This window comes from Chlamydotis macqueenii, chromosome 18, assembly GCF_036417535.1.
Source record: "Chlamydotis macqueenii isolate bChlMac1 chromosome 18, bChlMac1.mat, whole genome shotgun sequence".
Taxonomy (NCBI): domain Eukaryota; kingdom Metazoa; phylum Chordata; class Aves; order Otidiformes; family Otididae; genus Chlamydotis; species Chlamydotis macqueenii.
In genome coordinates this window covers 7,981,118-7,993,614 of record NC_141573.1, presented here as the reverse complement: position 1 = coordinate 7,993,614, position 12,497 = coordinate 7,981,118, and the positions used below count along the sequence as shown (strand labels likewise).

Sequence of the window (12,497 nt, the reverse complement as noted above, 5' to 3'; positions counted from 1 at the left end):
TCTCTGCCACTCCTGACTTTGCAAACTTCCAGAGTGTTTTCCCCAAATCCCAATCAAGTTATGCTCTCCTCCTAGAAAAGCGGTTTCATACCTATGAGCATCTTTGTTTCTCTTCTCTGGATCATTTCTAGTACAACTATATTCTTTCTAAGAGGTGTGATCAGTAATTAAGGTGTGAATTAACTGACAAACACATCCTACATAACACTCTCTTCTCCCTTTCTTTTCTCCTAATTCCTAATATTCTAGAGCTTGCTGCCCTCTTCTGAGCACTGAACACTATGTTAGAAATCTCTGTAGTGACTCCCAGATATGTCCTGTGAGTAGCAGTGAGTCCTAATTGCTCAGATGTTTGGACACTTTAGAAAGGTATTTAGGGACTCATATCACAAAGCTGCTTTTGATAACTGTGCCTTTAATTCTTGCTTTGTCAAAAGAAGCCCAAGATCATTCTGCTAGTCAGGACCTGCGCTTGGAAATGGTGTTCAGTCTTTCTGAATCAAATATGATTGCAGTAACACTCTTTCCTCCTTGGATTGGACTAGTCCGCTTGGATCATTCCGTCGGAGCAGCAATTACAATGTAAAAGCAATGGGAAAGGCCATCTGGAGAAATGACAACAGGATTTTCAAGCTCCTTCATGGTTCCGTGTGGCCGAGATAGGTGCTGCCATCTGTGTACATCTGCTTTCCTGCACATCTGCCCCCCTGCCCCAAACATATCCCCCTGCCCCAAACATATCCTGTGCGACAGGATGGTCACCCACAACGTAAGCCCAGCAGACGGGGCTATTTGCATACGCAAGAGTGGAACAAATCAGTTCCAAGGAAGAATTTACTGTTGATGAATCTTGTGCTGCTTGTCTCTCCAGCCTTGTGCAGCGTGAGTCTTGGAGGCTGAAAGGCAGACTGGCCAGCAATTGTGCTCCTGGCCGTTACAGCCACGAGCAACTTGAAGTTCGTAAGCAGCAGTAATGTGAAGAAAGATCTGGTCCAGCACAAATTCTGTCTGTGTGGTTGTCGCAATTCCAGGACAGTAAATTTACGTCCTGTAAATTTGCCAGTGTTGTAGAATTCCCAGCTGGCAGCAGTGTTGCCCTGTAATAGCCATGTCTTGTTTTGCATAGTTAAACAGAAAGAAAAATCTGAATTAGAGCAGCCTTACAGATGTTACTACTTCTCTGTGTTTGTGTCTCTGTGTGTACACATGGAAGGAGCATTGAGAGTTGCTGGATCAAGGTTAATTCTTTCTTTCTGGATTATAGATGATTACTGTCAAACCTGATGATGTATATGCCATGAACCCACCTAAGTTTGACAGAATTGAGGATGTGGCCATGTTGACCCACCTGCATGAACCTGCTGTCCTCTACAACCTCAAGGACCGCTACACCTCCTGGATGATCTATGTAGGTTCCCTTTCATGGCAAAGGAGAAAATCCAGCTGCCAGGAGATGGACTTCAGTGTCTCTGCTGTTCTGTTTTTTTTTTTTTTTTTTTTTTTTCTGCAGACCTACTCAGGTCTCTTCTGCGTCACCGTCAACCCCTACAAGTGGCTGCCGGTGTACAACCCGGAGGTGGTGTTGGCCTACCGAGGCAAGAAGCGCCAGGAGGCCCCTCCACACATCTTCTCCATCTCTGACAACGCCTATCAGTTCATGCTGACTGGTGAGCTTTTCTATTTTGATCAGACTCATAGAAAAAAAAAAAACTATGTCAGAAACACTGCTTCTGCCAAATGCTACTCCTTATCTGCCATGGGCTCAGTTGCCTTTGCCATCTCTTACAACGTGCTACCCCAATTCCTTGTTCTGTGTCATGTTGCAGATTATTTATTTGGGCTCCCAACTATTGTGCTGTGGAATTAGATGTGCCTGTTTTACCACTAGGTGATGCAAAACCAGCTCCAGCCGGTTTTCTCTGTCTCCTGACATAGGTTTTTTATTTTTAAAGTGCTGTGCTGTTGTCCTGCACCTTATCTGTGTTTGTGGTCTAAGCGTTAAGCTAAGCACCATGACAGGAACCACTGCAAAAGGGCAGTTGCAGTTGGACAGGACACACTGTCTGGGAAGTCCCTAGTCAACACACCAGCACATGGCTTCAAGCAACAGCTGGTAGGTTCAGAACAGAGCTGGAAGAACTGTTTTCACCAAAAGACATGGTTTTAGTTTGAATCAAGTCCTGTCTCATATTAAATACTAATAAAGGTAAAGAATCATAAAGAAAGAAGCAAAGAGGAGAGTGCAGGACGGAGCAAGGTTGAAGGAGAGAAGACAAAAAGTGGGGTACAGGGAGGGGAAGAGAAGAGAAAAAGACCATGCATCTTTTCAGTTTTGCTTGCAGAGATTTTGTTTCTTTCCTTCAATGGATACTGGATCATGGGTTGCCTGAGAAGCAGCACTTTTCCCTACAGCTTCTCTGACTGCAGTTATTTTTCCCTTTGACAGATCGTGAAAATCAGTCCATCCTAATCACGTAAGTACATCTGTCACTTTGAACTTCAACAAAAAGTGGGCAGATAATTCTTCACTCTGTGCTTTCTTTTAACAGTGGAGAATCCGGGGCAGGGAAGACTGTGAACACGAAGCGTGTCATCCAGTACTTTGCAACAATTGCAGCGAGCGGGGACCTAGCGAAGAGGAAGGAGTCCCGGGTGAAGGTGTGAGGAAGGAAGGCTTGGTGGAGGGGCAGTTCAGGATGTTATCAGCTTGTGGCTGTGGAGAGCACTGGTGACAAACATTTACCTCAAAATATGAAATATCTTTTATTAGCTTCAGCCACTCTTTGAAAAGGCAGTAAGGCCAAGGATTGATACGCAGTTAGGACCACAACAAATACAAGCCACCAGAGCTGCCGCTGTCGCTGCCCAGGTGTAGCTTTATCTGGACTGAAACCAGGTCTGGAGGATTGGTGTCCAGGAAGAATCAGAAGCTCCAGTTTCTTCACATGGGCTAGTCTGTCCCTGTGGTTGAGAGACGAGAGCTCTGACCATGGGAGAAATTCTGAATAAGAGAAAAAATAATTATTTACCATTCACACACAGTGCAGATTCTTGGCGCTGTAGTCGAGAAGATGCTGTAGTAACGCTGTACAGCTGAAACGAAGGGCACGTGGCTGCACATATAATCAGACAAGCCATGATATAGTCACTTTTTCCTACCACATAGCCCATGGTGGTTTTGAATATTTATTCAAATACTCTTACAGGGAACGCTTGAGGATCAAATCATCAGCGCTAACCCACTGCTGGAGGCTTTCGGAAATGCCAAGACTATGAGAAACGACAACTCCTCACGCTTTGTAAGTCGTGTTTCTCTCTGCCCTCTTGCATGTCTAATCCTGTTTGCCTGCTTCTTACTTGCAAGTGGGAGCCACTGGGCTGGGAGAACGTTCTTGTCAAATTTATTGGTTGCTTGTCTGATGCTGATGTGTTTACAGCTGTTTCATGCTCATAGCTGCATAGGCTGCAACAAACGGTTCCCCTTTATCTGTCTTTGAATATCTAAGATAATTCAGACTGATTTGGAGATGCTGTCACTGAGATTCAAGAGAGAAAAACACTCTGGCATGTTACCCTGAAAATGCTGCACTGACCACTGGTTTTTTTTGTCTGCTTGCCAGGGTAAATTCATTCGTATTCATTTTGGTACCTCTGGAAAGCTGGCCTCTGGTGACATTGAGACCTGTAAGTACGTGAGGAGGGCTTACTGCTTTAATACAAAGTAAAGAAGACCTTGAAAAATTTATATCTGCATATGTGTTACAGACTTGCTGGAAAAGTCAAGAGTCACTTTCCAGCTGAAAGCTGAGAGAAGCTACCACATCTTCTACCAGATCCTCTCCAATAAGAAGCCTGAACTACTTGGTAAGGACAGCCATCACCCGGTGATGTTTTACAGTGAAACCAATATGGGAAACTTTTCCCTAAATATGCCAGCTCAGTGACGGAGGGTCCAGTGGCACCTGCTGGCCTAGCGCCGTGTGTCACAAGCCCCCAGCTTCCCCTTTTGGGGGGTGCTCCACGGCTGTGGAAAGCACTGAAGCTTTGATCATGTGCTTATTTATCTCATCCGCATTCCAGCATCAACAATGACGGAGTTACCAAAGCTGTACACAGCTCTCTTATCTCTGTGTAACAGTGTTGCATTAGGGGTTACTTCACCTGCAATTTATCTTTCCTAAGAAATGCAAACTGTGTGCAGGTGAGGTGTAAGGGTGGTGTCTTACAGCTGTTCTTGCTGGTGTGGAAAGTCTGATTTATATGGACCAGATCCTGCGAATAATCTTGAACAGAAAGGTGAGAAGTTGCCTGGGTGCAGGATTGCCAGATATCCTGATCTACAAATCATCTATCTGAACGCATGGGCAAAAGTTCTTCCCTGTTTCCAGTATAGCCCCTACAGCCTTTTTCCCCCTTCCCACTGCCATGGCATTGCCCTATCCATGCCCCACATCTGTCCCAAACCCTTTTGCCACACACTCAACTACTGCACTCATCCTCACTCCTCTCTGCTCATCCCTCCCAGCTATCCACAGAACACTTCCAAAGGTGGAGCTCCTATCCCCATCCTCCCACTACATGATCTCCTGATGTTTACCACCTCCCTCTTCCCTTCCCAGAGAGACTGCTGTGTGCCAGAGGACTGCATGTCTGTACAAGGTCACAAACAGATTTATCTTTAGTATATGGAAGGCTTCCTCTCCTGCACGCTGCACAACCCCACTGCACATCTGCACACCTTCACTCTCCTCTTACTCTGCCATAGGATTCAGGACTGAAAATGAGTTGTGAATTCTAGCCTGAGTTAGATGGAGATAAACACATGTTTGTATTACCTATGTGCACCAGCACACAACCCCAGCAGGTGCAAGGGGCGTTCAGGATGGATTAGTATGTGTCATGTATGAGCATAGGCATGTAAGAGTCTTACCTAAATGTATCTTACAGCCTGTTTCTTTGGATGGCCATTGTTCCTTGTCTGCCAGTGCTGAGTGTTCAGCTCCCAGTTCACAGCATATTAAACTGGTAGGACTGAGAACATTCCTGGGACTTTCTGCTCATCCAGAAGGAAGACAGATGAATGGTTTTAGTCTGTCTTTCTTGTCTCCTAATAGAAAACCAAGAGTTTGGGGATGCAAAAGAAAAAAAAAAAAAGCCTGTGAAACCTTGCTAAGCTGTTGTTCCATTTTCACTGCCAGGATCTAGCTCTCACTCCTTTGTTTGCCTTTCAGAGATGCTCCTCATCACAACCAACCCGTACGACTACCCCTTCATCAGCCAAGGGGAGATTTCTGTGGCCAGCATCGATGACCAGGAGGAGCTTGTTGCCACAGATGTGAGTACATTGAGCAAGGAGTGACAGTATCACTTTTACCATCACCACTGTTATAATCAGCTGATTTCTCCGGTGTGCAGGCAGCCATTGACATTTTGGGCTTCAGCCCTGATGAGAGAATGGGGATTTACAAACTGACAGGGGCAATCCTGCACTATGGGAACATGAAGTTCAAGAATAGACCACGTGAGGAGCAGGCAGAGCCGGATGGCACAGAAGGTAATACCTTCATGGCTTGGAGAGATATTTCCAGCTGTTTTCATACCATTTTTCACTAGAAATGCAAGGAGTCTTCCAGGAAAGAAGCAGTTGCTCCTTGAGGAACATAAAAAGAAGGTCCAACCTTCAACTTCAACTCCTGTAGAGTCACTTTCTGCATCCACATTATTCTTGATGGCTCTGCAGGACCTTGTGCCTGAGACACATTACTGTAGTGTTCGCTAGTTTCTGGTAACACATCCGGAGTTGTTCTGTTTAAATGATGTTGCAGAGGAGTGGCTCAAAGGGAAAAACACTGTTTTCCCATCATCAATACAGAGCGAAATGATTATGGGGAATTTATGTTCTGATTGTGGTGAATTGTGTGTAAATTGTCTACCCACTGTTGGTGTTGTGAGGATATTATTTTGCTTTTGGTGCGGGGAATTCTTTTTTTTTTTCTGTTGATGTGTATGTATCTGAATTATAATTCTTAAAACTGATTTTACAACACCTGCTGGGGCTGCTGTAGCTACTCGGTCATGAGGACCAGCCTTACAAGGCTGGTTGCAAAAGTAAATCAGAACATTGGTCAAGCTTTGTGAATAGGGTAAAGCCAACCAGTTTGCGAGGTTTCAGTGTGAGCTCTGGCTGGCTCCAATGCATTCTGACTGTCCCAGTTAAGAAGTCTTTCAGCTTTTTTTAAAACTTATTTTACAGAGGCTGACAAAGTAGCATACCTGATGGGCCTGAACTCAGCAGACTTGCTGAAAGCTTTCTGCTATCCCCGGGTGAAAGTGGGAAATGAATATGTCGTGAAGGGCCAAACAGAGGATCAGGTGAGTGTCAGGGAGCAGCAGGGACCGTCCTCTCACTATGGGACAGGAGTGGGTGCAGGCTAAGGATGGTCAGGGCCATTAAGACTTGTTAGTGCACTTTGTGGGATGACAGTACCTGTGCATGGTGGAGGGGTGTTTTATTCTGGTGATGCAGTAGCAACGCGCTGACATGTTTGTGTGAAATGTCTCCCTGCAGGTGCACCAGGCAGTGAACGCCATTTCCAAGTCAGTCTATGAAAAACTCTTCTTGTGGATGGTGATGCGCATCAACCAACAACTGGATACAAAGCTGCCAAGACAGCACTTTATTGGAGTCTTAGACATTGCTGGCTTTGAGATTTTTGAGGTTTGGTTTTACAAAGCACTCTCAGACTTTTGGCTGTCTTTGAATGCTTTTTTCATTTTGTTTGACTTTTCTGGCCTTTCCTCCTCCTCACCCCAATGCAGCCCTCAAGAACAGGGCAAATCTCTCTGAAGCTGCTTCTGCCTTTGTAGATCCATCACCCGCTTTGTAAGAGAAAAGAAATTGCAGAAGCATAGCCATGAAGCTGCTGTATCCCTCCCCACAGAATCTGATTTAGTGACATTAGGGTCACTCAAAAACATTGCCAATGCAGGCTACATCAACCATGTGCTGCACAGCACGACTTTTCTGTAAGCCTGGACCACCCATGATATATCCTTTACGTTGTTATCAAAGCCCTTCAGGGATAATCTGGCTGACCTCTCTGAAATAAATTGATTTGAGTCAGTTTAACAATGTTAACATGTTTACTCAAATATTAGTTCAACAGCTTTGAGCAGCTGTGCATCAACTTCACCAATGAGAAACTGCAACAGTTCTTCAACCACCACATGTTCGTGCTAGAGCAGGAGGAGTACAAGAAGGAAGGAATTGAATGGGAGTTCATTGACTTTGGGATGGACCTGGCTGCCTGCATTGAGCTGATTGAAAAAGTGAGTTTCTTACGCAGCTTGTGCAATCACACAAATCAGATCTGGAAGGGTTTTTTGAGAGTGTTTGCACTGAGTGCCTTCAATACACTCTCTCTGTGAAGCTTCAGGTCTTCTTACCTCCTCCCTTCCTTAAACATAACCCTTATGATTAGTTATCCATGGGCTGGAAATATATTCTGCCTTCTGAAAAGACATTGTTTTTATTTCTCTGTTCTGTCTGTCTGTCTTCCACATCATTATAAATTGTCAGTTCGTTGTCATATGTACCCCAGTTGTCTTCTGTCTTTGCATATTGGCTCCTCTGCAGATTTTCCTCTTAATTAAATCCAAATGTTAGCTTCTTGTTTGCTTACTTTTTGCTCCTTCTGGATAAAGAGAAGTCACTACTATATTCCAAGAAGTTTCTGCACAGTTTTTGCTTGACTTTCTTTGTTTTCCAGACAATGTCTAGGTAGTTCAAAACCCTATTTATGAAAAGCTGGTGCTTTTGAATATCTTGCCAACTATTCACAAAAAGTCTTGCTTACCTAGTCCTCCCAAGTTAATTTTCTATAAAATACCTCTCGTACTTTACTTTTAGCATTTCTTTCACTCCATATTATTATAACTTGAATTAATCTTATTTGAAAACACCTTTTTTTCTGTTCAGCCGATGGGCATCTTCTCCATCCTGGAAGAGGAGTGCATGTTCCCCAAGGCAACTGACACCTCTTTCAAGAACAAGCTCTATGACCAGCATCTGGGCAAGTCCAATAACTTCCAGAAGCCCAAGCCTGGCAGAGGCAAGGTTGAGGCCCACTTCTCACTGGTGCACTACGCTGGCACGGTGGACTACAACATCACTGGCTGGCTGGAGAAGAACAAGGACCCCCTGAATGAAACTGTCATTGGGTTGTATCAGAAATCATCTATGAAAATTTTATGCAATCTTTATGCCACCTTTGCTTCCATAGATGAAGGTAAGATCAGAGGATAATGTCTCCTATCTGGAGCTTCCAGCTCGAGCTATCACCTGACTTGAATCAGTGTTCTATATATTAGATGCATAATTATAATGCTGTCAAAGGGATTTGCAGCAATGCTTCAGTTGGACTGTCATCTCGTTTTCCAGCTGAAGGTGGTGGTATTAAGAAGAAAGGAAGCAAGAAAAAGGGCTCTTCCTTCCAAACTGTCTCTGCACTCTTTCGGGTAGGTGTGTTCTCTGGCACAGCGTGGGCAAGCTGCAGAAACTGCTGAGAATGGGGTCCTGTCAAACCTCTCTGCACTAGTTCACCATTCCCACTTTCTCTGTTCTCTACGATACTGTGGAAAGTTACCTTTGGGATCTGGTAAAGGTTAATTTGAATTTGCTTTGCTAATGAAGTCCAATGGGATGATGGTGGAGAAGGGAAGTAATGTGCTTTGATGAGGTTGCACAGTCTGAAGACAGCCCAAAGGCTGTTTTGGCTTTTACCTTTGCTGCTGACAGCATGCTTCCCTTATTTGGTTGTAGTTGGCTTCTTCCAGAGTGTGTCTCTCTTGAGACAGGATGTTGTGTGGCAACCAGTGCCTTGCACTCAGTGTGGGCAACACAAATTACATGTTGCAGCCTCTTGATGCTGCTGTGACACGGCTATATCCTGGGGCCAGGAACAGGTTCAGACTTTCCTGGCAGGATGAGGAGTGCAGCATCCACTTGGCTGTGATGTTGAGTGTACTCAGAATATGTCATTATTGCCTGAGATGATGAAAGAAACATGATGCTAACAAAAACTATACTGCAGAGCAGATGACTTCTGATGTCATAGAGAAACATAGATTTTTGTGGTTCAGTTCTCTTTTAAATATACATAACTAATGTATCTAAGTAATAAAAACCAAAAGAATCAACCCATTCATTCATTTGATCAACAATTCATTTGATCAAGAAAGACTACTATTGGTATCCTGGAATATCATTCACTTCTTTCCATCCTCCACAGCTCTTATGAGTATCTTCTAACCAGTAAGGACACATTTTAATTTTAAGACAGAAGGAAAATTTATCAGTTTTATCCACTGTTAGTAGCTATTTACTTTCCTGATGCCAATGCAGGCCTGTAGAATATTCACTGGGAGAGTAAGGGAAAGCTTCTGAATTTTTATTTTTCATCAGAGTCAAATCATATTGAGAATATTTGCATTATGTCTTGAGGTAATATAGAGGTTGCAAATGGTCTCTTTTTTACAGGAAAATCTGAATAAGCTGATGTCCAACTTGCGAACAACTCATCCTCATTTTGTGCGTTGTATCATTCCCAATGAAACAAAAACCCCAGGTAATTCATAAAACAAAGGTAAGAAGTTGTCAGAAAGACCAATGCTAGAAAAATCAATATATCTTCGTGTTGCTCTGTCCTAGGCCTGATGGATCACAAGCTTGTTCTGCACCAGCTGAGATGTAATGGTGTTCTGGAAGGCATTCGAATCTGCAGGAAAGGATTTCCCAACAAGATATTATATGGGGATTTTAAACAAAGGTCTGTAATAACATTTTTGTGTTTGCATCAAGCCCAATTCATTTGAGAGCAGAGTCTTGCTAAACAAGTCAATGGTACAGTTCTTAGGAAAAGACTATTTTAATATTTAACAACTATGGAAAGTATGAAGACATATCTGATAGCAGAGTGTGTGGGCAGTGCCCACCCAAATGCCTTCCTGAATACCGTATGCCAAAGTTTATTTTTGCTTCATTCATGTTGATCTGAATGTTTGGATATTCTTCACTTAAATTCTCAAATTTGACATAAGTGTGTTTCAGCAAAAATATGAAGGGTGGTCTATACCACATCCTACATTTAACTGCTGTCTAGTAGAAGTTTGAAGAATGTTGTTTAAATAATTCTAACTAAAATGGTTTTACTGACAGGAAATTGTGTTAAACCTGATACCGCTTTTTGGATGAAATTACAAGCTTGACTGGCAAATGTAGCTACATTAACAAAACAGACTTCAGCGGGAAGACTTCCAGGGCAGGGATGTGAGTGGGCAAATTTGTGTATGAGTAAACAGGCATGCTGAAAAGAATAGGGGGTGGAATAATCTCCCAGTGTAGGATTAGGAAGTTCACTGCTAGATACTATGTCTAATTCTGGTTTACATACTTCAGGAGGAATGCAAGAAGCTGGTTCAGAATGGTATAAACGTTCAGAACAGAGCTACAGGATAAATGTGAACTCCAGTGTAGTGAGAGATTTAAATAAAATTATTTAACTCAGGAAACTGTATGTTAATAGGTGATTTGTTTGTGGTGTAGAGAAATTGCAGGTGTAAAGATTTCTGCGTATGCAGGAACCTGTCATCTAAAAGACAGACTTAAAGCAAGAGCCCAAGGGTGGAACCTGAAAAAGGTTGTTGTCAAAGTAGAAGTGAAGTATACCTTTCCTACAGCGAGGGCAAATAGCTTACCTGGGACACCGTCAAGGTCTGAAGCCTTCAAATCAGATAGAAATTTCTTTTTTTAAGAAAAAAATATGTACTGGATTAATCACAAGATGATGGCTGGATGAACAAGGCACTGGGAGGACTGTGCCTGCGTTATACAGGAGGTCAGATTAGATAATTGCAGTAATCCCCCTATTCTTAAAATCCATTATTTTTTAAAAACTTACAGCTAACCCCTAGGTTAGTGTAAATGACTGTGGCACAGATAAGCAGAGTCTCTGAGGTCCAGCAAACAGACTGTCCATGCCCTTGGTCTTACTGAGGTCTGTAACACATGCTGGGAACCTACTGAGCTGACCTGCTTCTTACTGGTTTGCTGTTTAAGACTGGAGATGTGAGTGAGACTCAGCCTTCCTCTCTGTCTTCGAAGCGACAGCTATTCTTGTAGCATCTTGTGGACTAAAATGATACTCACAGTTAAGCTTTTTTCCTTTATTTTGTCAGATACCGCCTACTGAATGCTGCTGTCATTCCAGAAGGACAGTTTATTGATAGCAAGAAGGCGTGTGAAAAGTTGCTGTCTTCCATTGAGATAGATCATACTCAGTACAAATTTGGACACACTAAGGTAAACATTTTAATTTTGCCACACAATGAGAAATCATTCATTGCATTAAAACAATAGCACAGTGCTGACTGACTTCTATTCTTTGGTTGCAGGTGTTCTTCAAGGCAGGTTTACTAGGTGTCTTGGAAGAGATGCGAGATGATTGCTTAGGACAACTGATCATGCAGACACAGGCTTTGTGCAGGGGATACCTCAGGAGACTTGAATTGAAAAGAATGTTAGACCGAAGGTGTGTGTCTTCTGCAAGGTCTGGTTTCTCAAAGATGTGCTTTTTTTCATGATACTGATGGATCACTTTGATTTCAGGGAGTCCATCTTCTGCATTCAGTACAACATCCGTGCATTCATGAAGGTCATGCATTGGCCCTGGATGAAGCTGTTCTTCAAGGTTAAACCCCTCTGCGTGGAAACTGAGAAAGAAATGGCTGCAATGAAGGAAGAGTTTGAGAGAATGAAAGAGAAACTGGCTAAATCAGAAACCAAGAGGAAAGACCTGGAAGAAAAAATGGTGACTCTGTTGCGAGAGAAGAAGGACCTGCAGCTGCAAGTACAGACTGTACGTAATTTAAAATCATTTTTGGCTCCTCAGATCGCATCAGTTTTGTCTGAGCTTTCAGGAAAGGGCTGAATAGAAATTCTGTTATTTCGTGTTCCATTTGCAAAATAAGCAGGTGATTTCTGCAAGTATCGGTTCCAGTGTGTGACAATGAAACACATTTCTGTTTTCTATTAAAAGGAAAATGAAAATTTGGCTGATGCTGAAGAAAGATGTGACCAACTGATCAAAGCAAAATTCCAGCTGGAAGCAAGAATAAAGGAAGTAATGGAAAAACTGGAGGAGGAAGAGGAGATAAATGCTGATCTGGCAGCTAGAAAGAGGAAACTGGAGGATGAATGTTCAGAGCTGAAGAAAGATATTGATGACCTTGAGTTAACATTGGCCAAGACTGAAAAGGAAAAACGTGCCACAGAAAACAAGGTACTTTTTATTTCTTTTGTTTGCATGTTTAATAATAGCTGCTATGTCTATAGGTGGGGTGTAAAGGGGCGGTCAACTTGAACAATAACAGGATGTTGTATAATTAAATCTGTGGGCCTGGTGTTAAATTTGATAATTTCTATTGTGCAGGAAGAACAA

At 42.9% G+C, this 12,497-nt stretch overlaps 1 protein-coding gene across 1 annotated transcript in view; it reads left to right on the top strand.

Moving 5' to 3' along the window:
• Positions 1-12,497, top strand: part of LOC104476946 (uncharacterized) — a 125,988-nt gene that overhangs the window by 1,233 nt on the left and 112,258 nt on the right. The window contains exons 2-21 of the mRNA XM_086762646.1: positions 1,265-1,408; positions 1,511-1,667; positions 2,447-2,474; positions 2,550-2,658; positions 3,207-3,299; positions 3,621-3,684; positions 3,766-3,864; positions 5,232-5,335; positions 5,416-5,554; positions 6,254-6,372; positions 6,569-6,718; positions 7,159-7,329; positions 7,979-8,288; positions 8,441-8,517; positions 9,539-9,626; positions 9,710-9,827; positions 11,236-11,359; positions 11,452-11,588; positions 11,666-11,915; positions 12,096-12,338. Coding sequence (XP_086618772.1) covers positions 1,265-1,408; positions 1,511-1,667; positions 2,447-2,474; positions 2,550-2,658; positions 3,207-3,299; positions 3,621-3,684; positions 3,766-3,864; positions 5,232-5,335; positions 5,416-5,554; positions 6,254-6,372; positions 6,569-6,718; positions 7,159-7,329; positions 7,979-8,288; positions 8,441-8,517; positions 9,539-9,626; positions 9,710-9,827; positions 11,236-11,359; positions 11,452-11,588; positions 11,666-11,915; positions 12,096-12,338 — 2,724 coding nt within the window. The remainder of the gene's footprint in view (positions 1-1,264; positions 1,409-1,510; positions 1,668-2,446; positions 2,475-2,549; positions 2,659-3,206; positions 3,300-3,620; positions 3,685-3,765; positions 3,865-5,231; positions 5,336-5,415; positions 5,555-6,253; positions 6,373-6,568; positions 6,719-7,158; positions 7,330-7,978; positions 8,289-8,440; positions 8,518-9,538; positions 9,627-9,709; positions 9,828-11,235; positions 11,360-11,451; positions 11,589-11,665; positions 11,916-12,095; positions 12,339-12,497) is intronic.